The sequence below is a fragment of the Neophocaena asiaeorientalis genome, unplaced genomic scaffold (genome assembly GCF_003031525.2).
Source record: "Neophocaena asiaeorientalis asiaeorientalis breed wild unplaced genomic scaffold, Neophocaena_asiaeorientalis_V1.1 scaffold635, whole genome shotgun sequence".
NCBI lineage: Eukaryota > Metazoa > Chordata > Mammalia > Artiodactyla > Phocoenidae > Neophocaena > Neophocaena asiaeorientalis.
In genome coordinates this window covers 2,219,702-2,246,416 of record NW_020174929.1, presented here as the reverse complement: position 1 = coordinate 2,246,416, position 26,715 = coordinate 2,219,702, and the positions used below count along the sequence as shown (strand labels likewise).

Sequence of the window (26,715 nt, the reverse complement as noted above, 5' to 3'; positions counted from 1 at the left end):
CAGAGAGTAAAAGGAGGTGAGACCCCCCCCCCCACCGCACTTCCTGCTCTGCCATGAGCTCCTTGGGTTGCCTTCTGAACTTCCACCTGCAGGGAGCGCCCACCAGCACAGGCAGGAGTAGCGCTTCATTAAGGGATTGCGTGGAGATCAGCTCTAGCCAGGGCCATTATCAAATGTGATGGAACAGGGCTGAGGTGCCTGGCATCCTTAGGGAGCCCCCAGAAGACCCCTGCAGCAACTGTGTGGGGACTTCTAGACTTTTCTTGGGTTCTGGGCTCCCCGGCTTGGAAACGGATGGGCTGGGAGTTTCACGTCTGACACCGAGTGAGCCCAGGAACCAGCCAGGATCCCTCACTGCCCAAGAGTCAGGAAGCGAGCCCTGTGGAACTAGGTCTCCTATGAGTGATTAAGGTGCCCCTGCACCTGCAGTTTCTATATATAGAGTCCCACCTGTGCTTTCCAAAGGAAGTGAAGCAAATCTGTTCTCTGCAAGTGTGAGCAAGGCCATTAGCTCTCCCAAGTTATTTCACGCTCCGTTACCCTGGAACCTGCCTCCTTAGAGGGAATGATGGTTTGGGCTTCACCCCGAGAGGGGCCTCACAGCAGCCTCAGTGCTGGGCTGGACTCAGAGCCCATCTCAGGAGGGTGTCTGCTGTGCCCGTGGGGCGTCTGTGACCTGGCTCCCCTTCACATGCCAGAGTTAGGCGGTGAGTCCGAGCACACCCTGGGTGCTCAGGAAACCTCGGGGACTGCTGAGCGCCATGCAGTGTGTCCAGCACCGACGTGGGGCCGCCGGCCGGAGTGTGGGAGAGGCCAGAGAGGGCAGGGGGAGCCCCCGAGCAGTACCTGCTAGTGGACACTCGCAGGACCTCTCCACCCATCTCCCTCTCTGGCTGAAAACTGAAGGCTCACCACCCCTTGGGTTCCTTCCTGCTCGAGCACCGATGGCTCCGTCCATAGTTGTAACCAGCACTGCGCGAAGCAGTTGCTCTGGCAGGGGGAGGCTTTGTCCTCCTCAGTCCCTGTGCCGTAGGTGGGGGGGGTGCCCGCCCTGGGGGGAGCCACGTGGGAGGTAGAGAAGCCAGGGCTGCCTGCCACCCGGGCCCCTCCCTGGCTCCTGGGCACCTTGGGGCCTGGCCTGACCCTGCCAGCGGCCGGGAGCGGTGCCCCCCAAGTGCCAGACCCTCGGTGCAGCTCTGGAAACCATCTCCCTGCTGTCGAGGGCTTAGCCACCTGGAGGGAGCCTCGGTGGCCTTTCCCTGGCTTTTGTCAGCTTGCTGGCTGAGTCTGGCTCACGCCTGAGCCTGGGGACGTGGCCAGCACCTCAGGGCAGTGCCGGCTTTTCAGCCCCTGGAGGAGCCCCGGGGCAAGGGTGGGTCCAGAGCCTGTAAAATAACACACCCCTCAGAAACAGACAGTCCAGCCCAGGGGCACCTCGGACGTGAACAGTCCCGAGACCCTGTGTACCACCCTCTGTGTCAGGATAACGAGTGTCCTTCTCAGAGGCAGGAGAGTGCCTGAAAGAGTGCAGAATCGGGAAGCATTGGAGAACAACGGCCCAGAGTTCCAGGAGTTGAGACAGCGTGTTGACTGCTCGACTCATGAACTACGTCTGAGGTGTTGACGGCCCAAAGCCTCGTGAAGCTCTTCTGACCTCGGGAGCCCCTGGCTGGGCAGCAGGGGCTCTGAGGCCGGCAGACCTGGGCTCCAATCCCTGCTCTGTCTGCTGGCTGACCACAGGCAAGTCACTTTACCTCAGTTTCCTCACCCATAAAATGGGGGTGGTGTTAGTGCCACCATAGAAGAGGCACATGGATCTGCGTGCATAGTGCCTGCCCAGCCCACCTCGGGAGCCCAGCAGGTGCCCTCTGCCCTCTGTGCCCGCCTCGCTGTCCCGTCACAACCCCCTGCCGGGTAGGATGTATAATCTCCGCTTTACAATGACAAAACCCAGGGCCAGGCTAACGGGGTTTCCTGAACTCACACAGCCAGGATGAGGTAGAACTTGACAGGACGTCTGATCGAGTCACAAACTGCATGCTTTGCTGACTCCACCTGTGACCGGTTACTGGCCCCGTCACATTAGAATCACCTGCAGGCACATGGGAAGTCCCAGCCTTACAGCATCTGAATTTCCACAGAGGGCTGGGAGGGATCCCTGGTTGTACCCAATGCACTGGGTGCCTGATCCAGCAGTTACTACACACTAGCCTGGAGGGTAGTTACCACAGCTGGGAGGGTGCCCCTCCGAGGAGCTGGGTTTTAATTATCACAGGACAATGGGAATGGGAATAAGGAGAAGGCTAATGTCAAGCCTTGGAGACGTGGATTTGGTTGCTAAGGAAGTTAGGGATGTGTACTTCCCTTTGGTTAATTTCAAAGTCCACCATGCCTGGCACTCGGTGATTGCTCAACATGGGCCTCACACCCCAAAGCATTTGGGGACTACATTTACTGTTCCTCTAGCATAGCTCTTGTCTCACGGTGTCACTGTTTACATGTTTGTCTCATCCACAAAGGGGGGGCCCCATAAAGATAAGGGCCCTGTCCCCACCGGCACCAGCACCTAAGCCCAGGCATTTGGTCAACACAGCTCGTACTGAACGAACAAGTTGGATCGAAGGACGCCCGCCTGCCTCTTACAGCCCCAGGACCACCTCGCGCTGTTCTTCTGGTTAAGTGCGGCCATCAGGCCTCTAGCCCTTCCCTCTCCCATCCTCTTCTCTGCATGGCAAGGTGGCCAAGAGATGGAAAGCAGGCAGGATCTCCTGATTTAGAGCCACCTTCATCCCACTGGTCAACAGTTCCCACCTAATGCCGAGTGGGGGATGTCTAGCGATGGCAGATCCCATTTTTTATCTTTTTCTAGGAGATCCGATGCCTTATTTAACCTGGAAGCTATGAGGGGAGGCATGTGTGCCAATTACACTGGCAAGAAGAGGACCTTAGTTCTTTCCCGTCTTTTGTCTTTTACTTTTATACTCTTTTTTTCTCCCTAATCATATATATTTCTATTTTAGAAATTTCAGAAACTACAGAAAAGTCCAAAGGATAATATCAGCTCCCAGAAATAAAGATCATTGATGTTTTGGAGTATTTCCTTTGTAGGCCCCTTTGTTTAACAATTCTTTAGTAACCGCTAAAGGGCGGTATCTGGCCAGATTAACGAGATAGGCTTCCCCGGGCAGGAGTGGATGGGTGGAAAGCCCCTGCTAGCCTCGGGCAAAGTGACACCTGGGCTAGAAACTCTTGTGCATCAAACCCCAGGTCAGCCAGCAGCCCTCCGGGTAGCTCTGAGCAAGGTATTATCCTCATTATGGACCGGGCATGGCTGCCCCCATCCCTGCCATAGGGTTGTTATGAGGCGTTGCTCTGTTACACGTGTCCCTTACACGTGTCCCGTTCTAAAATCAAGGCCTGATTTTTTTTTTCAGCCGCGCCACGATCTTAGATCCCCGACCAGGGATTGAACTTGCGCCCCCTGCATTGGAGGGTAGGAGTCTTAACCACTGGACTACCAGGGAAGTCCCCCCATTCTGAAATCAGCAGAGTTTCAAATGCAGGCTTTTTGACAACTCGTGGGCCCACTGACTTGAACATCTGATGTGAGCACCTGTACCCAGTACAAAGGAAAGAGATCTGGGTCCAGAGCCAGGAGATGCAGGTCTGTGTCTTGGCTTAGCCACACCCTTACATGTGACCTTGGGCAAGTCACTTCACCTCTCTGACTCTCAGGCCCATCATCTTTCTGAGCCCCAGTTTTCTCATCTGTAAAACGGGAACAGCAAATACCTCCAAGCCGTCTCACTCAGATACTGTATGTAAACGTGCCTCGAGGACCATAAAATGCTCCCTCAGATGGGCAGGGTTAACGTGGCTATCACCTTCACGCCTCTCACCTCCATCCCCATTAGAAGATGCTCAGTGAGCTCGAACTGTCATTTGGCCGCTATCATTCGGTAGCAGTGGATAACACTGGCCTCAGAGGGCTGTGCCTGGACACACCAGTCACCTGCTTGTCAAGCGGGTAGCACAGGAAAGAGAGGGTTAACCCGGAGAGGCCAGCTGGGCCCAGGGCTACGGGCCTCCTGCCATGGCAGGCCTTAGAATAATTAAAACTTGTCAGATTTCCTTTCCCTTTTTCTAACAACCATAAACACCTTTTTGGCTGGGGGGGCGGGGGGCTCTGTCTGTGGGGATCAAACACCTGCATGAGGCTGAAAGAAAAATACCTGTTGACGCCAGGGATTCTCGCCACAAAGACAATGCCTTAGGAAGCTGGAATGTTTTGTTTTGGTTTTAGTTTTGGCACCGCACAGGCCAAGTAGATGATTTCTCCCTTTTCTTTATCCTTCATGTTGGCAAGGGGAGCGTTTTAGCAGGACGAAAGAGAGAGGCAGAAGGGAGCGTCCCTTTTTCTCTTGGGCTGCAAGCTCTGGGGGCCAAACGCAATCAGAGGTCTGTGACATGTTCTGAATTTCAGGCTCAGCTAGAACCCACAGCTTCAGGGCCACGTCCTTTCTAGCTCACCCCTTCCTGAAGCATTGCCCCAGCCCCACTCCAGGCCACTTGGACCTAGTGAGGCCACCCTGAAGGTGGAAAGCTGGAGGCTGTGGCCTCAGGCAGCGGGAGCAGCCTGGATCAAGCAGAGTTGCAGAGGGCCACTTCACTAGGCTCTGAGTTGGTCTCCCCAATAAACAATGCTGGGTCTCAGCCTGGGGAGTCAGGTGGCCCAAAGCTGCCCTGCCTCCCATGGCCGGATGGTGACACCTTTCCTGAATACACAGGGAGCTGAAGGTCAAGCCTTCCTGGCTGGAGGAGCAGTGCCAACAGGGCTTAAGGATTCCCACCCTCCTCGTACCCCCAACATGTTACTCTGAAGGAAAACCCTCTACTTGCAGGTCCCTGGCGGTGTCAGGAGCGACTGCACTTTCCCTGCAGTGAAAGCTGAGAGGAAGGGTGGACCCTGAGGGAGCTGCTAGGACCCTCTCTGGCCTTGGAAATAAGCCAAGATTCAGGCAGTCGCTCTCTGCCTTTGAGCTAACCTCCTAGGAGATAGGGTCGGACCGCCCATCCTTCCAGACCCGACATCGCCTGCCTCTAGGAGGGTCAGCGTTGACAAGAACCTCGCTGGTTTCATCAACTGCTCCGGTATAAGCTCTCGATGGTCAGAGACCCGTTCAGGGCACAAACCCACGACTGACCCCGAACTCCCAGCCAATTGAGTATGGCATCACGTGGGGCAAACAGCTACACAGCTGACTGAATTACAGATTTTTCATGTTTCCTTGGCCACGTCAAGAGAAAAGACAAATTTGCACACGGGTCTGATAAATTGGTAGAGAGAGCCTGCCTGGGTATAGAGAAAACTTGACTCTGGGCTTAAAATAAAACAAAGGTTATTTGAAACCACTTTTGAAATCACTATTTTTAAAAAACAGGTTAATTTTTAATGACACCTTCAATGAGTTACCGGATGATGAATTAGGGAAAACAATGACGTGAAGTTTAATGTTTTGACTGAGAGTCAAAACAGGAGCGTGGGCGTGTTGATCCAATGTTCAACTCTGTTTTCAAGTCAGTCAAAGGATTTTATAGGTCGCCTTTGTTACTCTTTAATCTCAGAAGCGGGCAGAACTGCACATTTCAGTTGGCCTGCCTGCTGGTCTGCATCTGGGCTGCTCTGACCTCAGACTTAAAGTCTTTTGAACTAATTCAGCTCTTGGACCATTCGGTGTGGGACGATGTGGCTTCATCCCCGGAGCCCACTGGCTGAGCCCAAGCCCAAAGGACAGTTACAGCAGGGACAGGGTTCAGGGCACAGGCTTGGAGACCCTTGGGGGTTCCCTCTGAGGTCCCTTCTTGGTTCTCTGACCCCAATCTTGCCTGCCTTTCAGTCCTTGATTCTCAAAGTGTGGTCCGTGGACCAGCAGTACAGCAAGCACTACCTTGGCGCTTGTTGGAAATTTGGAATCATGGACCCCATCCCAGACCTGTAGGGTCAGAATCTTCATTTTAACAAGATCAGAATCTTCCCATTAGAGTTGGAGAGTCTTTGCTCTGAGAGTTTCTCTACCTGCAGCTGGAGGAGGCCTGCCCGATGGGGCCCTGTGGGAGGGACACCTCTCACCCCCTGCCTTTCTCCCCGAAGTTCTACTCTCACTGGTGAAGGCCGAGTTTACCACTTATTAGTCATATAATTCTAGGCAGGTCGTCTGACTCTACGAGCCTCAGTTTACTCATCTGTAAACGGAGACATAACAGCAATCGCACAGGTCTGCTGTAGGAACAAAAGAGACCACAGCGTGAGGGCTGGACTCTCAATTTTGTTTCTCCCTCTGCCTCACCTATCGACTGCCAACATCTTTGTGAAGTCATGGAACAAAATCAACTGCCTTTGGAAGACACTATGTAGTACAGTGGCTAAGAAGAGCCTGGGCGAGGCAAACAGGCCACTGATCAAATTTCTACCCTCTCACTTATTGCTACATTCCGCTCTGAGCCTCAGTTTCCTCTTCTGTAATATGGGGCAACGGGAAGGTGATGTGACACTCAGAAGAGCTAAGTCATGCATGTGAAACACGGTAGTCACTCAATTGGTAAGAAACCTTGATATTATTATTAGGCTTATTACCCACCTTTGGTAGCACAGAGAAGTGGCATGGAAAGGGGGAAAATACGCAGATATAAAGCATTACTAATGATGCCGATATTCACTGTATTTATTTACAGCAGCCTTAGGCAGCCACGTCAGTCCTGACGATTAACGCTCCTCTCCCTGCCTGTGGAGTATGACTCCATATGTCACCCCTGGGTGCCCTTGGCCTGGTCCACCTTCCTCCCCTCGGCCAGTGCACTCCGGCCGGGGCACTTCACGCTGCTTGGCTTGCAATGGGCTTGGCGAGAAAAATGAGCACGGCCTGTAGGTCTATGGCAGCGGTTCTCAACCCAGGCTGTACTCTGAGAATAGCTTGAAAAACTACTGACGCCCGGGGCCCACCCCCAGATGTTGGTTTGACTGGTCTGGGGTGTGGTCTAGGATTTGGGGGTTTCAAGGCTTCCCAGGTAAGTGTAACATACAGCCAGGGTTGAGGGGCGGCTCTCATCCGGCGGACCTGGGGGACAACTTGAGAGAATGCCCTATTGGTTCACACCCAGGAAACTCCTTCTCTGATTTCCACCCCCAACGGGGACCCATGCGGGTTGCTAACCTACTTAGAAAGTAAAAGCCTCCACTCCCAGAAGCAATCAAACCTCAAATGAACCCAATGCCAACTAATTGAATCCTTGATTGATGGGACTATTTTTTTGTTCCTCTTTATGAAAACAAATCAAAGCAGTGCAGCCTCAAGGACTTAAAGAGCAGCTTCGTGTCCATCCGTCCTCACCTCTTACATGCCCCGAGAGCACCCAGTGGCGATGGGGAGTCTGGAGACGCAGCGCGAATCCCCAGCGGCCGCGTCTTCTCTGCAAGCAACTAACACTCCAGTTACCAGGACAGACATAGTGGAGACGTGTTTTGAGGAACAGTCTCAACATCAAAGATTAAAACCAAAAAAGATGTCTGATTAATCAGACACTTGAGTCCCTGAGCCCTCCTGGCCCCAGTTCTTTACCTTAACTCACAAGGAATTCCAGACCCCAAAGGGGATTTATTTTTCAGGATTCAGCCCAGCAAACCAGGCAGGCCTCTGCCTACCCTGTGGGACCAGGAGTTACTGGAGGCTCTGGAAGGCGGCTGGCCCTTGGTTGCTGGCTCACCTGTGGCCAGAGTAGCCCGACTGGGCAGCTGTGACCTGGGCCGCAGGTGATGGGCTGCGTGGGGCAGGAGTTGAAAGCACACGACTAGCGTCACACCTGGCTCTGCTGAGACACCACCATGCCCAGGACCAGTGGTTCTCCCCTGGGCGACGGGCGCACAGCTCTGCATGCCAACCCCCTTCTCATGTGCTGAGCGACGCCCCTGATGGGAGCCTGCCGTGCCCATGGGCAGAAAAAAGGTCGAGCTGCTGGCCCCAGCTCCCAACGCATGCCCAGTGCTCACACTTATTCCACCTGGATGCCCTCCCAGCTCTGACGTCTGGGCAGTTTCCTACTCAGCCTCCGAGCCTCAGCCCAAAGCCTTCACCCCCGCCAGGCCTGATCAGCCACGCTGCCCCTGGGCAGCTCCCTGTCTACCCGTCAGTGTGGGCAGAGCGCTGCTGGGCTGAGCCCGAGCTACTTACAGCAGCGCCCGCGCTGCCCTGTGCTTGCCTCACGCGGCCCCGCTACCCAGAGCAGCGCCATGGGGCAGGGGGTGGCTGCTGAATGAAGGGCCACAGGACCGGCCAGCAGCTTGGGCAGGTGGCACGGTGACAGGGATTCAGAGAGGAAGAGGGGCAGTCACAGTCCAGGAAGGAGTGTATGGGACTCTGATGCCAGGAGTGGTGCTGGGGACACCTTCAAAACACAGGCTCCGGGGGACTGCCCTGGCAGTCCAGTGGTTAAGACTCCACACTTCCAATGCAGGGAGTGAGGCTTCCATCCCTGGTCGGGGTACTAAGATCCCACATGCTGCAAGGCGTGGCCAACAAACTAAAAATAAAAAACACGGGCTCAGGCTCTCCACAAGGACCTGTGGTTGGGGGCTGATGGGCACATGGACCACATATACCCACACAGTAATGAGGCCCAGCCTTGACTAAACAGGAAAATGTGCCGTTGGGAGGGGCAGAGATGGGGGAGAGACGGAGAGACAGGGGGTGGAGACAGAGACAGAGACAGAGAGAGAATGGCATCTTTTCTGGGGCTTCCTGGAGGGACAGCCCCTTACTCACCAGTTCCTTCCTGAGCCAGGCTATAGCTTCATCGATGCTCTCGAAGCCCTCCAGCCTGCCAGTGCACGGGGCCCCATCATCCTGGCTGGCCATCCCATGAGGCTGAGGATGCCGCCTGGGCGCTCCTGGGGGGCGCGAGGGCCCCTCTTCCACACAGGCCCGCTGCCCGGCCGCCGGCCTCGGGAAGGGCCACGTCTGCTCCTCCAGCCTGGCCTGCCATTCCAGGTAGGAGGGCCTGCGGGTCTCCAGCCTCAGTTTCTCCGTGAGGGCCTTCAGGCTCCGGAGGTGGTCATCGGGAGGCGGGGCTGCGCCTGCCGGCCCTTCTTCCCCACTGGCTGCGTCTTCTCCTCGGATCTGGGGCACAGACATTCTAGAACCTGCCTGGGCAGCCAGACATGGGAGGTGGTGGAGGGCACCGTGGGAGTCTTGGTGGGTGGCAAGGTCGGGTCCTGCTCTGGAAGGGTCTCACCCAGCTGGGGCCGAGGGTCTCGAGGGCATCGCTAGGACGGGCGCAGCTCCCGGAGTCCAGAGGGAGGACGGCGAAGCTGCAGTGTCCACCGGAGCAGCTGCAGACAATCTGGGTTTAAGATGCCGTGGGCGCCATGCTTTGCAAGATGCAGGAACAGACAAGCGTTAGCAGGTATCTTTGGAGGCAGCTTTGCCAAGAAGATCTATCAGTGCTGGAGGCGAAGGCAGATTGAAGACCGGAGGGGATGCGGGACAGAGCCCTCTCCTCACAGGGAAGGGCAGGCGGTGAGAAGCGGCTGGCTGGTGTGAGGCCTGCAGGAAGGATTGGAACGATGTCAGTGCTGACCCCTCTGCGGCCTCAGAAGGCAACACTGAGGCTCAGAGAGGCTCAGACACGGGGCTGCTGACTGCTAGTTCAGGACTGGAAGAGAGGCTACTTCAACGCCCTAAGTCCATGCAAAAAAGTTAATCATAAAAGCGTTCACTTTGTACAGTGTCTCACCCTGTATGAAATGTTTCCACCTCTATTATCTCACTTACTCCTCACTGCAAGTCTGTAATTACTTCTTTTTGTCCCCATTTTACGCAGAGGAGCCTGAGTCTCAGAGGTTAAATGACTCACCCAAGAGCTCCCGCTGATTAGCAAGGACAGAGCCGGTCTCAGGCCTCTCTGAGCGCAGGCTGTCTGGAGGGGCGGAGGGGGTCCCCATGCAGACGCAGGTGAGCCTTGGGTCCAGGCACCCCCTGACCCCGCCCCGCCCCGTCCACCACAACCCTGTCCTAGGCTCCAGCCCTATAGGGGCAAGCCCTCCTGCACACTCTCAGCTTCCTTCCCCAAGAACAGCACCTTATCTCTCAGCTCGTCAGAGGAGGAAGAAAGTAAACCTGCAGCAGCTGGGGGAGATTGTTAAACGGAGCGAGGCTGTGACTCACCTTCTAGAAAGACGGTTCTCACATTCACCTAAAAGGCCCACACAGCAGCGCCTCCCGGGGGGCCGGGGCTGCAGTCTTCTGATCCGCTTTGGCCTTCCCACCCCCAGGGAGGAGGTGTGAGCCAGGCCCTTGCCCCATAATTTGGAGTCACAAGGCAGAGGAGTAGCTCTGAGCCAGAATTAGGCCCCCGGCTCCCAGCCTCCATATCCCACGGCGTCTGGCAGGTGGAGACGGGCCATCAGAGTAGGAGACATTTGACTTGGGCCAAGGAGAGGAGCCCTTGGCTTTCAGGGTGAGCTTTAAAAATCTGTGTTGAGGGCGTGCCACCGTGAAAAAGACTGAATCAGGCTGGAACAATGTCCAAGATAAAGCGTACATGAAACAAAATATATATTCGCCGCCTGGAGAGGATGCCACCCTTGGTGTGGAAAAGGCGGGGGAGGAAGAGATTTTTATTGACTTGTGTGTGTCTGAGGAGAAAAGCTGAAACTAAGAGTTGTGATTGCTTGTCTGGGGTGACGGGGACCAAGCACGGGGCGATGGTGGGCAGGCTGGGCCACCAGAGAGACTGTGGGCTCCTCTCTCACTGAGGCTTGGAGCTACTCAAGAAGAGCTGAGCTTGCTGTCTTTCCGGATGGTTCCTGCAACCTGCAGTGGCATCTAACCAGAGGGATGCTCTGAGCCTGGCCCCGGGAATGAGAAGAAATCTTCCACCCCAACCAACGGCAGGGAAACCTAGCTCTTGCCTCCAGCCACACACATGAGAATCCCCTGAGGAACCTCCCATGGCCATCCCAGGGGTCCTGATTCAGTAAGTCCGTGGCTGGACTTAGGTATCAGCATATCTTAAAGCTCCCCAAGTGACCTGAGATGACCAGGGTTGAGAACCGCTGGTCTTGAGACAGAAACACTTGACTTGGGATCAGATGGTCTGGCCGTAGGTGCTGCTAGGCTAGCCGAGCCTCAGTTTCCTCACCTGTAAAATGGGGGTGATAATACCAACCTCCTAGGTTTGGGGGAGTGGCACAACTAAGGTTTGTATGTATGTACCCTCTGCAGGCTTAGCATGCCCTGCAAATCTGGGGTATTCTCATGGGGGTCTTCTGTGCAGCTTCACCGTCACACAGGCTTCTTAAGAATCTCTCCAAATCTAAAGACCTATGAGCCGCAGGCTGGGGCCCCTCCCAGGCGCCGTCTGCCTCTTTGCTGAGGTGCCAGAGTCTGTTTGGAGTGTGCCGGGGTGGTGTTAACCTACAGGGCGTGCTCCACTGACCAGGAGCGCTGGTTATTTCCAGCGAAGCTTTTTGGAGAGGATCTAGTTGCAGATGAGCCCTGAGATTTGTGAGCAGAAGAAGCTGCTGGGACGTCTGTCTCCCTCCCCCTTTCCGCCACCTACACCCTGCCTGCAGAGGGAGGACCTGTTAGGAAGGGTCTTCCTTCGGCGCCGCGGGGTAGGGGGCGGTGTGGAGGGGACAGCTACGACTGCCTTCTTGTAGCTGCCTCCTGGGCAGGGGGTGGGGGGTGGGGGAGCTTATTTTAATTAGTGGTTTCTAAATCAGTTCAGAGAAGACCAGCACAAAGGCGTCAGGATGGCTTGGAAACACTGGCGGGAACGCCAGTGCGCTGAGAATCAGCGGTGCTGATCCTTGATCAGCTGAGCTTTAGCGAGTGTGCACGTCCTCTCTCTCCAGCCTCAGAGCTGCCCTGAGAAGCAGGAGGGGTCACCCCATTTTGAGAATGGCAAAATCGAGGCTGGGAAGGTTGAGGGACTCGGGTCAGCCTCTTTCTACTCCAGAGGGCATAGGCCTTGGGGTCAGTCCCCCAGGGTCCCAGTTCTGTGATCTTGGTCATGTGGCTTCATGACCACTCTGTGCTTCTGTCTTCTCCTGACAAGTGGGAAGAACCAGGACCAGCTATGTAATTTGCTGGGGTTGGTGCAAAATGCAATCAGGGCGCCTCATTAAAAAGTACTAACTAAAAAGATTTTCCGGCTTCCCTGGTGGCGCAGTAGTTAAGAATCCCCCTGCCAGTGCAGGGGACACGGGTTAGAGCCCTGGTCCGGGAAGATCCCACATGCCGCGGAGCAACTAAGCCTGTGCGCCACAACTACTGAGCCGTGTGCCACAACTACTGAGCCCACGAGCCACAACTACTGAAGCTCGTGTGCCTAGAGCCCGTGCTCCGCAACAAGAGAAGCCACTGCAATGAGAAGCCCGCGCACCGCAACGAAGAGCAGCCCCCGCTCGCCGCAACTAGAGAAAGCCCGCACGCAGCAACAAAGACCCAATGCAGCCACAAATTAATTAATTAATTAAAAAAAAAAAGATTTTCAAGGGCCCTGTGGGCTGCCCAGGTCCCTGGCTCACGAAGCCGCAGCCCCAGGGTAATAACATCAACCTCACAGGTCATTTTGAATATTACATAAGGTGACAAATATCGAGTCCTTAACAGTGCCTCGTCTACAGTAAGCCCTAGACAAAGTGACGCTCACTGGGGACGTGGCAAAGGCAGAGAGCCCGAGGAGGGAAGCCATAGGATGCTGCCAGACCTGGGGCCTGAGGCATCTGGAAAAACAGGGCCAGATGGTAATCCGACCAGGCCCAGGCATGCCCCGCCAGGCAGGCCACCGGGCTGCAGGGGAACACGAAATTCCTGAAGCAGGAGACAACCCCCTGGGGCACGTCAGCCTTCCTGCAGCAGCAACATGCCAGCGCTCGGGACCCACGCAGCACACAAGGACTGCTGTTCAAACACGCTCCTGGCTCGCTCTGGGCGCACGGTTGCTGCCACGAAGATTGCCGTGCCAGCCGTGAGCTAATCCCCCCAGCTGCTGGGGGAGCCAGGTGGGCGCAGCCCAGTCATTCGGCCAACACCCCATCTCATCATGACCTAGTCTGTCCACTTGGACAACTTCCAAACCCACTTCCTAGATGGGCTCTGCGGGCAGGGAAGGATGCGCTGACCCATTCTCTCACTCTCTCTGTCTCTCCGTCCCTCTCTCAAGGGACACTCCCTCCCTCCCTCCCTCTTGCCCTACGTTTTCCTAAGAAACTCGAAGCCACTCTCTCCCTGTGTGGATCCCCAGGCTCGGGCCTGCTCCTTCCACTACGGGGTTCTCATTTCTTCTCCATGATACGCAATCCTTCCAACACTGAGTACCAGGCCCTGTCACGGCCCCCGTGACTTTGCACAAGCTGTTCCCTCGGCCTAGAATGCCCTTCCCTCCCTTCTCTGCCTCAGTTCTCAGGGATTTTCCCCTTCAAGTTTTTCTTGACTTGCCCAAGCTGTGTGTGCCCCCGGGGATACAAGGAGACCACATCGGGCAAACAATTATGTCATCCCAACATTAGCTGACGCTTACTCAGAGCAGGTCATTCCAGACATTGTTCTAAGAGCTAATGTACACGAACACATTTAATCCTCACAATACCCCCACGAGGCGATATTATTCTTGTCTCCACGACCCAGGTGAGCAGACGGAGGCACAGAGAGGTTGAGTAGCTTGCCCGGGGTCACAGAACTAAGCGCAAAGGTGGGATTCAGAGCCCTGCGGTCCGGCTCCAGGCTGGCTCATAACGCTGGGCTCAGCGGCCCTCTCGGGCCACAGCATTTCTACCAGGAACTTTCTGCATGGTCTCCTCTGTCGGACTCTGAGCTTCAGGAGGGCAAGGACCAGGCTCTGCACCCTGGAACCCCCAGCCCTTAGGGCCAAGCTGCTCTCTTTAAATGTTTGTGAATGAACAAGCAAAGAGCCTCTCCCCCCGCATCTGGATGGGCTCAGAGAAGCAGAGGGGATCTGGGCTACCCCACCTGTCCTCGCGAGACCTGCCCTGACCTCGGGCACCTGGACACAGGCTGTCAGGCCCAGCAGCGTGAGGTGAGGGGACTCCTGCCCAGTGTCCCCTCCCTCCCCTGGAAAGAGCATTTCTGTTTCCTGGAAGGAAGTCACAGCTCTCGCCTCAGGGTGGCCACATGACTCAAACTGGCCCATCAGAGCCCCCCTGGGTGGCTGTGTCAGAACCACCCAGAAGCTGGCCGTGGCCCCGCTGCTCACCACAGGGAGAGGGTCTGCCTAGCAAACGAAGACAAGCAGATGAGATAGCTTGAGGCCCTCAAGTGGGCCCTGTGGGAAGCAGTTCCACCTGACCTTGATTATAGAGCCTTGATATATCCTCCTACTTTGAAGCGGGTTCCTGACACTTGGAACCAACATAAGCGTGTGTTGGACAAAGGACATAAAATGACTCAGGGGGTGTTTGCTGACAGCTGAGCATGAGGCTTGAGCTTGGCCAATCAGTTGCTCAGGCCCAGGATTCTGAGTCTGGGGCATGTGAGGCCAAGATGGAGGGACGTTGAACCTTGGAGGAAGATGTCAAGTGCAGGGGATGTGGCATCATCTTAGCCAAACCATCCTTACTGAAGGACTGTGGGAGGGTAATGTTGTAATACAATAAGAAATACATATTTGGTCTCCATCCCTGGTTCCTGACACAGAGCTCCTAAAACTCTTGTAATTTTCTACATGATGAAAGCAATAACAGTATTTTTTGTTAGAGTATCTCAGTTTTGTTCCCACTTCTTGAAACAGCTCCAGGGCATTCAGGTGCAAAGAGGGTCACCTGTTATTAATAAGAAGCCCCCTTCTACTACACCTGAGTTTATGTTAATGAGGTGACTGTTGGAAACCACTCAGGATGGAGGCTGGTTGCCAGGGGAACAAACCCGTGGTGAGAGGGTTGGAACTTTCAGCCCCATCCCTGACCTCTGGGGAGGAGAGAGGGGCTGGAGGTTGACCTAATCACCAACCACCAATGATTTAATCAATCATGCCTATGCAATGAGGCCTCCATAAAACCCCAACTGAAGGGGTTCTGAGAGCTCCCAGGTTGGTGAGCACGCCGAGGTGCTGGGGGGATGGCACGCCTGGAGGGGCATGGGAGCTCTGCACCCCTCCCCCTATGGGCCTCTTCACTTGGATGGTAAATACAAGTACTAAATGCTTCCCTGAGTTTTGTGAGCTATTTAAGCAGATGACTGAATCTGAGGAAGGGGTTGTGGGCAATTCCTGGTTTACAGCCAGTTGGTCAGAAGTTCAGGTGACAACCTGGGACTTGCAATTGGTGTGTGAAGTGGGGGACAGTCTTGTGGGACTGATGCTACCCTTCGGTGGATAGTGTCAAAATTGAGTTAAATCGTAGAACGCCCAGTTGGTGTCTGCAGAGAACTGGAGGGTTGTTTGGGGTGGGAAACTCACACATCTGGTGTCAGAAGTGTTCCGGGCGGGGGTGTTTGTGTGAATAAAAACCTAGTGCCCCGATGAGTGGGTCTCAGACAGATCACTATGGGCCCTCTCACTTCTCGGTTTTCTGAGCTGCCCCGATTCTGCCTGTTTTCTCTCTTGGGTCTCTACCTCCTGCCAATTCCATGTACACCTTACAATAACACTGCTTTCTGTTGCTTATAACCAAGAGCGCTGACTGAAATGAGCGGGAGGCAAAGCATATGACTGACAGCTAAGCAGTGTCATAAAACAACCTGAATACCAAGAGAGGCTCCCTCCCCCCATTTCCACGGGTCCCTTAGAGGGTGCCACCTCCAGCTGAGAACCAGAGAGCGGATGACCATTGTGGACTCAAAGAAGCTTTTACCAAGAGTCCCTCCGCATTCATAGTTGATATGTTTCTTGTCTTTTTAAAATAAAAAAATTTATTTATTTATTTTTGGCTGCATTGGGTCTTAATTGCAGCACGCGTGATTTTCGTCGCGGCGCGTGGGCTTCTCTCTAGTTGTGGCATGGGGGTTTTCTCTCCCTAGTTGTGGCGCGTGGGCTCAGTAGTTGTGGCGCGTGGGCTTAGTTGCCCCACGGCAGGTGGGATCTTAGTTGCCGGACCAGAGACGGAACCCGCGTCCCCTGCATTGGAAGGCGGATTCTCTACCACTGGACCACCGGGGAAGCCCCTCCTATGTTTCTTAATTTACGATCTACTACAGACAGCGCTTGATGAGGATGTAATAACAGTTTTCCACAGGGATAAACTGACACGTATGCTGCTCCTTCCAGCAGAAGTGCCACCCGTGGGTCCTCGTGCATAAGCTGACACGCTCTGGGTTTAGGCTTGGAGATACACGCAGCGCAGACCCTCTTGCACACGCGTGCAGGCCGGCCCTGGCCCCCAGCAGCAGAGCGGTGGGTAACACACAGGGGTTGTGGGCGGGGTTGGTAAAGGCAGGAACGGACCCTTAAGACACCCCATCCCTGCCAGACCTGGCTTGCTGAGGAAATTCAGATCCTGTGAGGGCCTCAGCCACAGCGTAGCCAATTCTTCACTGCAGAAGTGTCCCCGCAGGACACAGACCCAGCAGCGGGGCGGGGGTGTGAGGGCAGGGCCGCTGGCTCTGTGTCCCCTGCCTGATGAGCCCACCCATCAGTCCCCCAAAGAGAGCCGCCCTGTGGGCGTGTTACATGTGTCAGCAGGCCTAAAACGCTCATTGGACGGACTCGGGCCCAGGGCTCAGGGGCCGCCCAGCGTCTTGGGAGCAGGGGCTGCAGGAAGGGAGGGACGGCACCCACTCTGGCTTTAGACAGGCCAGGCCTGCCTGCCAGCTCTCGGCAGGGCCACACATCCCCACCTTCTACCCACAGGCCGTGACCTGAGAGCGGGTCAGGGGCTGCCAGGGCTGAGGACAAAGGGGAACCCTGCTTCCCAGGCTGCGGGTCTGTCCTCTGGGACCGGAGCCCCTCTCCAGTGGGAGCTCTGAGACTTGGGGAGTCACCTCGCCTCACCTGTGTGGGTCTCAGCCGGCCCCTCTTTGAAATGAGGTGTTGCAGCGTCCACCCTGCAGCCACCGCCGGGCTGAGGACAGAGTCGGGGGAAAGGGCTCCAGCATCGGCACTGCGTTTTATAAGCTTTCAGCGTGGCTCAGGCCATGGCTGACACCTGAACCTTTTTCTTTCCTTTTCTAAAGTAGCGAGTCCCTTTTTGTTCCAGGTGGGTGACAGGTCGGTAGGTCTGGGACAAGGAAGTGCAGCTGGGACGAGGCAGGCTTTTTTAGGTTTAATCATAAAACCCTGATGTTTATCTTAAGCTGAGCGCACAGGGCTGGGCCTCAGGACTGACCTCCGGCGGCCGATGGAGGCTGTGAAATCCCGTCTGTGTTTTGTAGGCTCAGGGAGCCCTAACGACCAGGGTTGAGAGGCTGGGGGACACAGTCCTGTGGCCCATGGTCACCAGGGTGCTTCCAGGAGCTGCCAGAGAACGTGTTTTCTCGCCTCCTCTGAGGTTGCCATGGTGACCGAAGCAGGAGGGGACACCCGCTGGTCTGGCCCTTCACAGATCATCTTTCCCAGCTCATCTTTATTCCAGGTCTTGGTCAGAGCTGGTGTTGGGAGTGCCAGAGATGGGGGGGAAGACAAGATGCAGAGACAGGACCCTGGGTACAAACTGTGCATGCATGGCGGAGGCAAACTGAGCTGGGACGGGGTGTGTGGGGGTGTGTGTGTGTTGGGGGGGTGCTTTATTGTTGCGTGTGTGCTCTGGGATGCTAGTGAGGGAGGTGGAGTGGTACCTGGGTTCCTCCCATGCACCGGTGATGTACCCCTCAGGGGAGGGCACGCCCACAGGGGCTGCGAGCTGCCACCAGGAGAGCCCTCCGCTTTCCACTTCCTGGAAGCCACCATTTGCTGCCTGGATCACTCCTCCTGCCACAAACCATTGTGAGACTCCAGCCATTTCCTCTAAGAGCCTGAAGCTGTGCTCCTGCCCTCATGCCTTGCGCCATCAACTGACTTCCCCCTGATCTCACGCACCCGTTCACACGTCACCTCCACAGAGACCAGCTCTGACCAGCCCACTGAGATGTCCCTGCTTCCTTTTTCTTCATAGCTCTCCTCACTCACAGAACTAGGATGTTACACGTTGAATGTAAGTCCCCTGAGGGCAGTGACTTTCTCTTGTTCACTGCTGTGATCTTAGCACTCAGAACAGTGCCTGGCACATAGTAGGTGCTCAATAAACTTGTTGGATGAGTGAATGAGTGATTGGATGAATGAAAGAAGGAGGACTTTCTGGGCAGTCGGTTTTATCCCTTTGTCCATCACAGGCCCTTCAGGGAACTCCCTTCTCACTGGGTCTACAGCTCTGCTTTGAAGCTCAGCTGAGGGCTGGCCAAAACGCTCCAGGATACCCCACCTTCCAGGCCATTCTCTGACTGCTTCCAGCATCGGCTTCTGTCACGTGCACGGCACCCTGGCCTGTATGACCTTGAACCATGGGAGTATCTGGCTCCCTGACCACTGTCTAGCTCCTCGATGGGAAGGGCATTCCTTTCTCTTTTGTGTCCTGAGCACAGGGCTCTGCAAACAGCAGACGTTCAATAAACGCTGAGGACGGCAGTGCCGTGAGCTAGTGAACAAATTCACACCTCCAGATGGTTTCCTGCCCAGTAGAAGACCTCCTGCAGCTTCAAGGTCAGAATGTTCCTAACGAGTCTGAGTGGGGGTCCGGGGTGGGTTTGGGAGACTGCTCTCAACTTGATGTTTTGGCCTTTCCGCGTAGCCTCAGGTTTGAATTTGATGAGTCTCTGAGCCTAATTCAAACACCCCCTTATTCTACAGTCCTCTATACCAGGGGTGAGAGGCCCGGTGGGCTGCAATCCTCACTCCCTCACTGCCTGCTCCAGGAGTCCCAGCACCGCTGCTAGGGAAGGGGAATGGGGCCACCGTTTTGGACAGGCCCAACCCGGGTGGGAAACAGGAGTCCCTGACCGGGGCGTCAGCTCCAGGGACCCCATGCCCACCCCCAGCCCGAGTGACTGCGGCCACTCACTTCCCCTCAGTGCTCTGCTTCTCCCCTGCCAAATGCATGGTTTGGGTGGAACGGCCTTGACACTTCCTCACCAATAAGCACAGAGCCTAGACCACGGCACCCGGTGGGGTGGTCACCTCGTCATGAAATCGCACCGGCAGGGGGCACAGGGACCCACTCACCAGTGTTCTCTCAGGCATTCCTCCCAGTGAAGTTCGGTTTGCAACGTCCTGTGCTAATGGCCACGGCTCAGCTTCTCACTCAGAGCTCCCGCGTCCACACCTGGAATCACAGGCGCAATCACAAACATTAGGAAATCACACTGCAGCCTACAAACGTTTCCCCCACTTTCGATGGCCTGGGCTGGAGCGGCCTTCCTGAGAGTTAGACCCCAGAGAAATCACAAACCAGAGACGTTTCAAGTCTTGCCTGGGGTCACACAGCTCTGTTCAGGGAGCTGGCTGGGCTTAGACCCGCGTCTTTGGACTCCAAGTGCAGCTTCCATTGTCTAGAAACCTTGCTCTGTCTCTCTGGGACCTCGTGAGACAAGAGTCTATAAAAATACTTGTTAAGGCCTCTGCATAAAATGCTCGGTCCGTGCTGAATAATTGATGAACCCTGCCCCCTGCCGCAGAGAACAGCGCACAGGCCTCCTGCCGCGAGGCTGGGGATAGGCGGAACTTCCCTATCGTTTTTGCCCAGTAAAGAGGTGGCTGAGAAAACCGCCAAGAAAGAGTTGTGCGTCCCTGTGGGTCGGGAAGAGGCCCTGGCTCCCAGGAGCCACAGATCTAATTTACTGCCTCGCTGAAAGGAGCGGGGGGCCTGCCGGGTCACCCGGCGTCGCCGCTGTGTCCCTTCCAAGGCCGCGAGGCCCTGGGAAAGGGCTGCTCCACCCCGACAGGCCGGGAGAAAGGTGCCTGAGAGTCGGAGGGTCCCACGGGGGGAGTGGGGGGATTAGCCATGGGAAATGCAGAGTCCGAAGCGCAGATTCTCCTCCGTGAGAACCCTGACGAGGCAGAGATGCTCAGGAGGGGTGAGGCAGCCTGTCGCCGCCCGGCCAACTGCTGCATGTGACCGCAGGGCTCTTCTGGCCAAAGGCCATGGCAACGGGGATTAGGGGAGAGAAAGCAGACACAGAGTGGCCTTTAAAGCAATTTGCAGAGATCAAAGTAGAAGGCAGTTCCGGCGGGGGCTCTGGCTCTAAGAACAGGGAACATTTCACAGCTGAGCGAAACTCAGGCACCATTTCACAGCTAAAGACGCTGGGGCTATACATCCTCCCCCGTGGGGTACGTCCGCCCCACCAAAGTGTCTCCTAATTGGCGTTTGTCTCAGCCCCCATCCAACGCAGAGTTAGGACTGTCCGAGTCCACAGAATAACGGGCTCCAGCTTCAAATGTGCAGAAGCAACCAGCTCCAGCTCAAATGGGAGAGTGTTGGGACGATTGGCTTTCTGTTTTACTCTGCATCGAAAGTCCCAGAGCCCAGTGGTTTGGCAAGGACTTCCTAAGAAGTTTCACTCGCTTATGTAGGGCACCTCACCTGCACAGTCTGTTTGGGCGTGCTGACCTCTCAGGGGGTTGGAGGGCCCTCAGAGTTGCCCTGTGTTTGGGCAGGGCCCGTCGTAAGGATGTGGGAGTGAGGGGCCGTTCCAGCTCTGTCTGCAGCTCGTCCAAAGTGCAGCCCTGCACCCGCTCCGGGGCCCAGGGAGAACAGAAAGTAGGGTGTGTGCCCTGCTCCCTTCTCAGGTCAGTTGAGCTGAACGTAGCTGGGCTGCTGAGCTGCCTGAGTTCACACTTCACAGAGGGCAGGAATCGGGAGCCGGACAGAGAGATGCAGCAGGTTATAGGGATGGGACAGGGCTGCATGTTGGTGGACGTGGGTTGATAGCCCAGCCCAGACACTTACTAATTCTATGACCTTGGGATCATGGTGGAATCAACTGCAAAGCCTTGGAAGGATCCGATGAGATAGAGTGTACGTGAATTCTTAGTTATGCCTCTAACAGGACGGTCACCTCCCGCCCACGACAGCGCTTGGCTGGACCTCTCCTTGGCTGCAGAACCACTAAAGTTAGCCCACACGTTTCTGTGCGTTCCAGAACGCTCAAGACATCACTCTGTTGCCTGCCCAGGACTCTGGGCTGCACGAGTGGTCTCTTCTCGTCGGCAGCTCTGACCAGACACCGCACCTCCTTGAGGACAAGGCCATTGTCCTGCTTCCTTGGTGGGATGTCAATGGTTGATCTTAAAACACTTCACAGACATGAGACGTTCTGTGGTATCACCGGGTCAGCTGCAACCAGCCGCATTCAACGAGGGACACCCCAACCCCGGCTGGCATTGGCAGCCTGGTGTAGGGTCCCCTCTGCAGAGGGTGCTCTGGGAAGCGGCTGGCTGTCTTTCTTACCACTCAGCACCAGACATTTGAGAACTCGCCGGGTAAATGTCAGAAGCGCGTTCTCCTAGGTGAAAACAGAGGTATTCAAGACATGCGGGCCAAACGAATTTTGAGACACTCTTGACTCTTGAAGGAGCAGAGTGAAAGCATCTGGTGAGACCTAAGGGGGAGGTATGGTCGGGGCTCCTAGAGAGACAGATGGCTGTGACCTCACTGAGCCCACAGAACAGGCTGTCTGAACTCTGCTGGACCCGTTGGCAAATAAACAGTGTTCAAAAAATGTCTAGGTGTGTGGCAGAATTCAGTCTAAGGCTTATTTCCATCCGGCCTGACAGGGAGGTTTGCTCTCACCATCCTCAACGTTGTCAGTGTCTGCCACCAAACAAGTAAACAAACAACAGCACAACAGAACCTGAGAATTTGGACCAAACTAGTAGGACAGTGTACAGTAAGGCGGTGTCCCCAGGGTGAGGCACATGGAAACGCTCACAGGACGAGGGAGGTAGTGTCACTTTAACTTGATGATGGACAGGGGCGACCAGGGCCCGAAGTGGCCTCCCGCTCAAGGATCCTGATTTAGAACCTTCATGCATAATCATCACCCTGGACCGCCTCAGCTGGCCTTCTGGGGCTGAAGTGCCTGCCTCACACTCAGACCCTGCTGGCTTCCTGGAATGAGGAAACACAGCTCAGCCTTCAGTGGGCCCTGAGCTGTGGCCTCCGTGGAGGTCACCGTCTGGGCCCATTATGTACCTGGAAATCGGCTCTGGGCTGGGCCTTCCAGATCAAGGGACGAGCCCTATGACAAAGGGCTCATAGGACGAGCCCTATGACAAAGTCTCTGGGAACCCATGACCAGCTCCCACATCTGGATCAGGATACCTGAGGGGAATTTCTGGCCATACTGGAGAGATGGCCTTGAAGAAGCGGGAGCTCAGTCTGTGCCCCGGGAGAAGCTGAACCCCACCCCTCCCCAGGGCTCTGCAAAGGCTGCTGGGCAGGGCCCAGGAGTGAAGCGGCCCCTGATGCTAGGGAGCTCACTGCCCCCCTACCTTCCTGGATGGGTGTGCCCATAGGGAGACCAGCTGCTGTGCTCTGCGTTCCCTTCCTTAAGGAGTTTTTCATGGGCGAGCATAGCTGGGGGGGTTGGGGGGGGCGGGGACCGTCAGCTAGCATTCAGGAGGAAAGGAGCCGGGAGTGGGGCAGCGCACACTTGTAACTTCTCCTCTCCATTTCTCTGTCTTCTTGTCTCCTTCCGCTCCCACACCTCTCCAGAGACAAGCGTGGAGGGGCTGGGGGGCAGAGTGTGGAAGCACCGGGCTTTCATGCACCAGGGCAGCTGTCCTAGCCACGTAGAAGCTGACATTTGCAGTCTTCCTAACTCTTGTTGGCAACTTGACCCCCTGTGGCGGTTCAAACTCTACAGGCTGATGGCAAAGCTCCTTCTAAACTCCTTGCTCACCTCCAGATCCTTCCGGGTCTGCATGCCCACTGCCCTCCATTTAGCCCATGCTCGCCGCCTCGAGGTCTTCTTCAGAATTTGCCTTTCCTTCCTTTCTCCTCTCCCCAGTCCAAATCCCAGGGTACATGCGCATATTAAGAGCCATCCTGGTTAATCCTAGAGGGTCTCGGATTTGTGAGTGAGAACTCTGTCCCGCCTAGTCTACAAACCAGGGAGCAAGCTGTTTCCATTATCATTCATCTTCCACCTTTGCAAATAGCTCTATGCCCCAGGCAGGCAAAGAGCGATTGCTGGGGAGAGCGCAGCTCCCAGAGGGTGCTGGGAATTCCAGATGCTCCTGTAGGACTGAGGGAGTTATCCATGGGCAAAATTTACCTAAAGAAAGCCGCCTGCGTGTGTGAGTGAACAGCCTGACAAGCAGTTTCTTCCTCGTCGGCCTGGGGCTCGGTGGAAGTCTCTCAGCAATAGTTAGGCAATGCCTTAATTTACTTCCCGGCCAGAGTCCATATTGGAAGGAGACCAAGCGGGTAGACACGGAGGTGGGACTGTTAATTTAGTGGAAATCCATGCATGTAATTGGGAAGACAAGACAGGAGCGAGTGCATGAGAAGTTGGGGGTCTTCAAGGGGGCAAGGAGGAAAAGGGGGGTGAGGGAGGACCCTTCTCTCTCTTCGCTTCAGGGGAGCAGGTTGAAGCCAGCCAGGTCGAATGCAGAGCCTGGCTGCTTTCCTGGCTCCACAGCGCCCTCGAGGTGCCAGGGATGTTCCCAGGTCACAGGACAAGCCCCGCCCCACAGCTCTCTTTTGGTCTGGGTCGGCCTGGTTTCTTCCCCCTCTCTGGCCTCTCTGATCAGATGTCCAAAAGCAGCCTTCCTTTGAGAGCACTGTCTTAGGAGTCAGCACTTTGGCTGAACCTCTCTGCTCTCTTCACCAGCCCCATGAGCCGCACCAAGTTACTGAATCTCTCGGAGACCCATTGGCAAAATCGGGGTATAATGTTCCCTCGAAGCGTGATTGTGAGGGTCAGATGCCCAGCGGGTGTGAAGGGTTCTCAAGCAGTGTCTGACTGGCAAGTGCGCTCAGGAAAGAAGAGCCGTCCTCCTTATGCACTCTGAGTACAGCGTGTGGCTGCTCTGCCAGGCCCCTTAAAACTCCGCTAGCAGAAGCTCCCACCCTGCAGATGTGGTCAGGCCACCTCTGCTCTCCCTGGACGGTTGCCCAGCTCTCCACTCTCCATCAGCAAGACTGTCTCTGGGGCATCGGAAAGGAAGCTGCTTTAGAGCCACGCCCCCCTCGGGCACTTTGGGGATTGCCCTATTGGTGGGACCTGGGCTCATTCCACCTGGGATTCACCAGGAACCGCTGGGAGCTGGTGGAAACTTAATCTGGGAGAACGCCCCTGCGGGTTTAAGACAGTGGCCGTGATCCACCGACCTGGAAGCAACTCACCTTCCAGATCTTCTCCAGAGGGACAGGGAATGAAAAACAGCAATAAGGGATTTTTTAAAAAGCAGAACAGACAACCCGACTTGGTGCACAGAGACACCTGCCCCCTGGCCTCAGGCCACAGACCTTCCCGCCTTCTCCCAGTGACCTGGGTGCCCAGCCGCAGGGCTGACCCTCTCATTCCCAGGGGCCCTTCTGGCTGTACAGTTCCCTCTGATCGCACTGGCCTCAGCCTTTCAGAGCACCCTCGGGCCCAAGGGCCCTGGGTCACTTCTCCTGAGTTAGGGATTGCATCCTCGGGGCAGGAATAACCACATCGCTGAGCCTGACGTAGGCAGAGGGGACCAGGTGGGCTTGGAGGTGACCAGAGGTCTGGCAGTAGACCCGGAGAGACTGAGTGGGGCTCCTCCCTTTCAGACCTCAAACCTCACATCTCCACCCAGATCTTATTCCCGGAAGGGGCCAGCCAGGATATGGGAGATGGAATCCAGCCTAGCTGTCCCGCTCCCCCTGAGGGGAGCGAGCCCCCAGGAGCGGGTGAGGCAGGACCTCATCTCCTGCGGGCTGGTGTGTGGGGGGCGGTGCCCGCTCCAGGGCGCATTGGGGTCCGTGCTCCCCCAGCCCCGGACTGGGCTGCTCCCCGCCACTGCCAGCTCTGAGGACCCGCGGCGCCCCGACTGGCAAGTGCACTCCCCTGGCAGTGCCGCCGGCCACAGACACATCACCCCCAGTCCGGCCCCCAGACCTGGGAGCGTCCCCGCCCTGCTGCAAACCCACCTTCCGGGGCGCTCCGAGGCCCATTCCAGGGGTGTCACCGAGGTCCCCGCCTCCTCCTTTCGACGCGGGCTCCCCGCTCGTCCGCAGCCCAAGGCCCCCGCTTCAAGGCTGAGCCGGCTTCTGCCTCCCTTTCTCTCTTGCTCCTGGGAATTCTCAGCACTATTCTTTTTCTAAGGGATTTTTTTTTCTTTTTTTTCTTTCTTTTTTTTTTTTTTTTTTTTTTTTTGCGTTGCGTCAGTGCGGTTGCCTGGCGACGGCGGAGCTATTCCACCGCGAGCCTTTCAGTCGCGATCCCCCTCCAACCTCTCATTCAAGTCTCTCCGCCCGCGGCTCCGGGGACGGGGAGGCGCCAGGCCAGAAGACGCGCGCTGGGTCCTAAAGCCCTTCCAGCGGCTCGTTCCCGGCCAGGACCCGAACCGACCAGCTGCCCTGCTGCAAGCAGAAGCAAAGCACACGCGATGGCCAAACCCTAGACGAAACCAAACCCAAATAGGCTTTAAAAAAAAAAAAAAAAACGAAAACACAGAAAACCGAAACCAAGGCAGTTTTCCTCCAAGCGTGGCCACGTGGCTTCGCCACTGTCAGCAGTTTGCCTGCGTGGAGGGGCAGGAGAACCCCCTTCCAGCGGTATCGGCAGGCTGAGAGCCTAGACTCCACCCACCAGCGGCTTGAGTTCCAGCTGCCAGCAGCAAGGCCCATACTCAGTGCCTAGCACGTGTCACAACACTGTCACAGCCACTCGGTGGGGCAGATGTGGGCATCCCCAGCTTACAGATGAGGAAACTGAGGCTCAGAGAGGAGAAGTAGAAACAGACGTTCTTCCAGATCTGTCTCCCAGACCAGACGGGAGTAGCCCAGGGGGGCCTGCCCCAGACCATGTGTTTCCCTCACTAACCACAGCTTGGCCTTTAGGATCAGTTCTGATGGCAGACAGGGGACTCCAGTTCAGATGGGGGTAGGGGAGGGAGGGGGTGAGGGGGTGTTCTGCTTCCTGCTGGGACCTCTGTCCCCCAGGGCTGACTACTGGAAGTTTGCCTTACTCTTGCGGCAGCCTAGACATGGCCAAGTGCTTTTCCCAGACTCTTGGGGTTTGCAGGGTCCTTCAAAGTTATCTCATCTGCCATGCTCACAACAGCACTGGGGGTGCAGGGCACTTGTCGCTATTTCCAGGGTAGGTGTACACACTGCAAAGTGACTTGACCCAAGGTGGCTGGCCTTGTTTTCTGTGGGACTCGGCCCCCACTGTGCCTGAGACACTTGTGCTGTCCCCTTGTCCTTCACTGCAACTCCCCATCTGGGCCCGGTCCCACTTCCTTCCTTCCATCTTCTCTAGGACATCCGCTAAGGACTTTGTCTAAGGAGACATCCCACTAATGGGAGCACCTGGTGGTGCTAAAGCAACAAGTGTGCTCGAACAGGGGTTTTCTGGAGAGTCACAGCATTGACCCAACCTCTTGACTCTAGCTCCTAAATATGGATCCAATTCTTCCACTTCTTCCCGTCCCCTGTGCCACTGTCCTGGCTCACGTCAGCTCGCCCCAGCTCCAGCACCAGCCCCTTGCTCACGGCCCTGCACCCGCTCTTGGCCCCCAACCTCTTCCCCTGAGCCA

At 56.0% G+C, this 26,715-nt stretch overlaps 1 protein-coding gene across 1 annotated transcript in view; it reads right to left on the bottom strand.

The window, feature by feature from the left end:
• FAM167A (family with sequence similarity 167 member A) overlaps positions 1-25,389 on the bottom strand; it is a 32,423-nt gene extending 7,034 nt beyond the window's left edge. The window contains exons 1-3 of the mRNA XM_024761404.1: positions 25,106-25,389; positions 19,204-19,303; positions 8,817-9,596 (exon numbers count right to left, since the gene is read on the bottom strand). Of these exons, the coding sequence (XP_024617172.1) occupies positions 8,817-9,185 (369 nt within the window). The 5' untranslated portion in view covers positions 9,186-9,596; positions 19,204-19,303; positions 25,106-25,389. The remainder of the gene's footprint in view (positions 1-8,816; positions 9,597-19,203; positions 19,304-25,105) is intronic.
• Between the last annotated feature and the right edge of the window lie 1,326 nt (positions 25,390-26,715).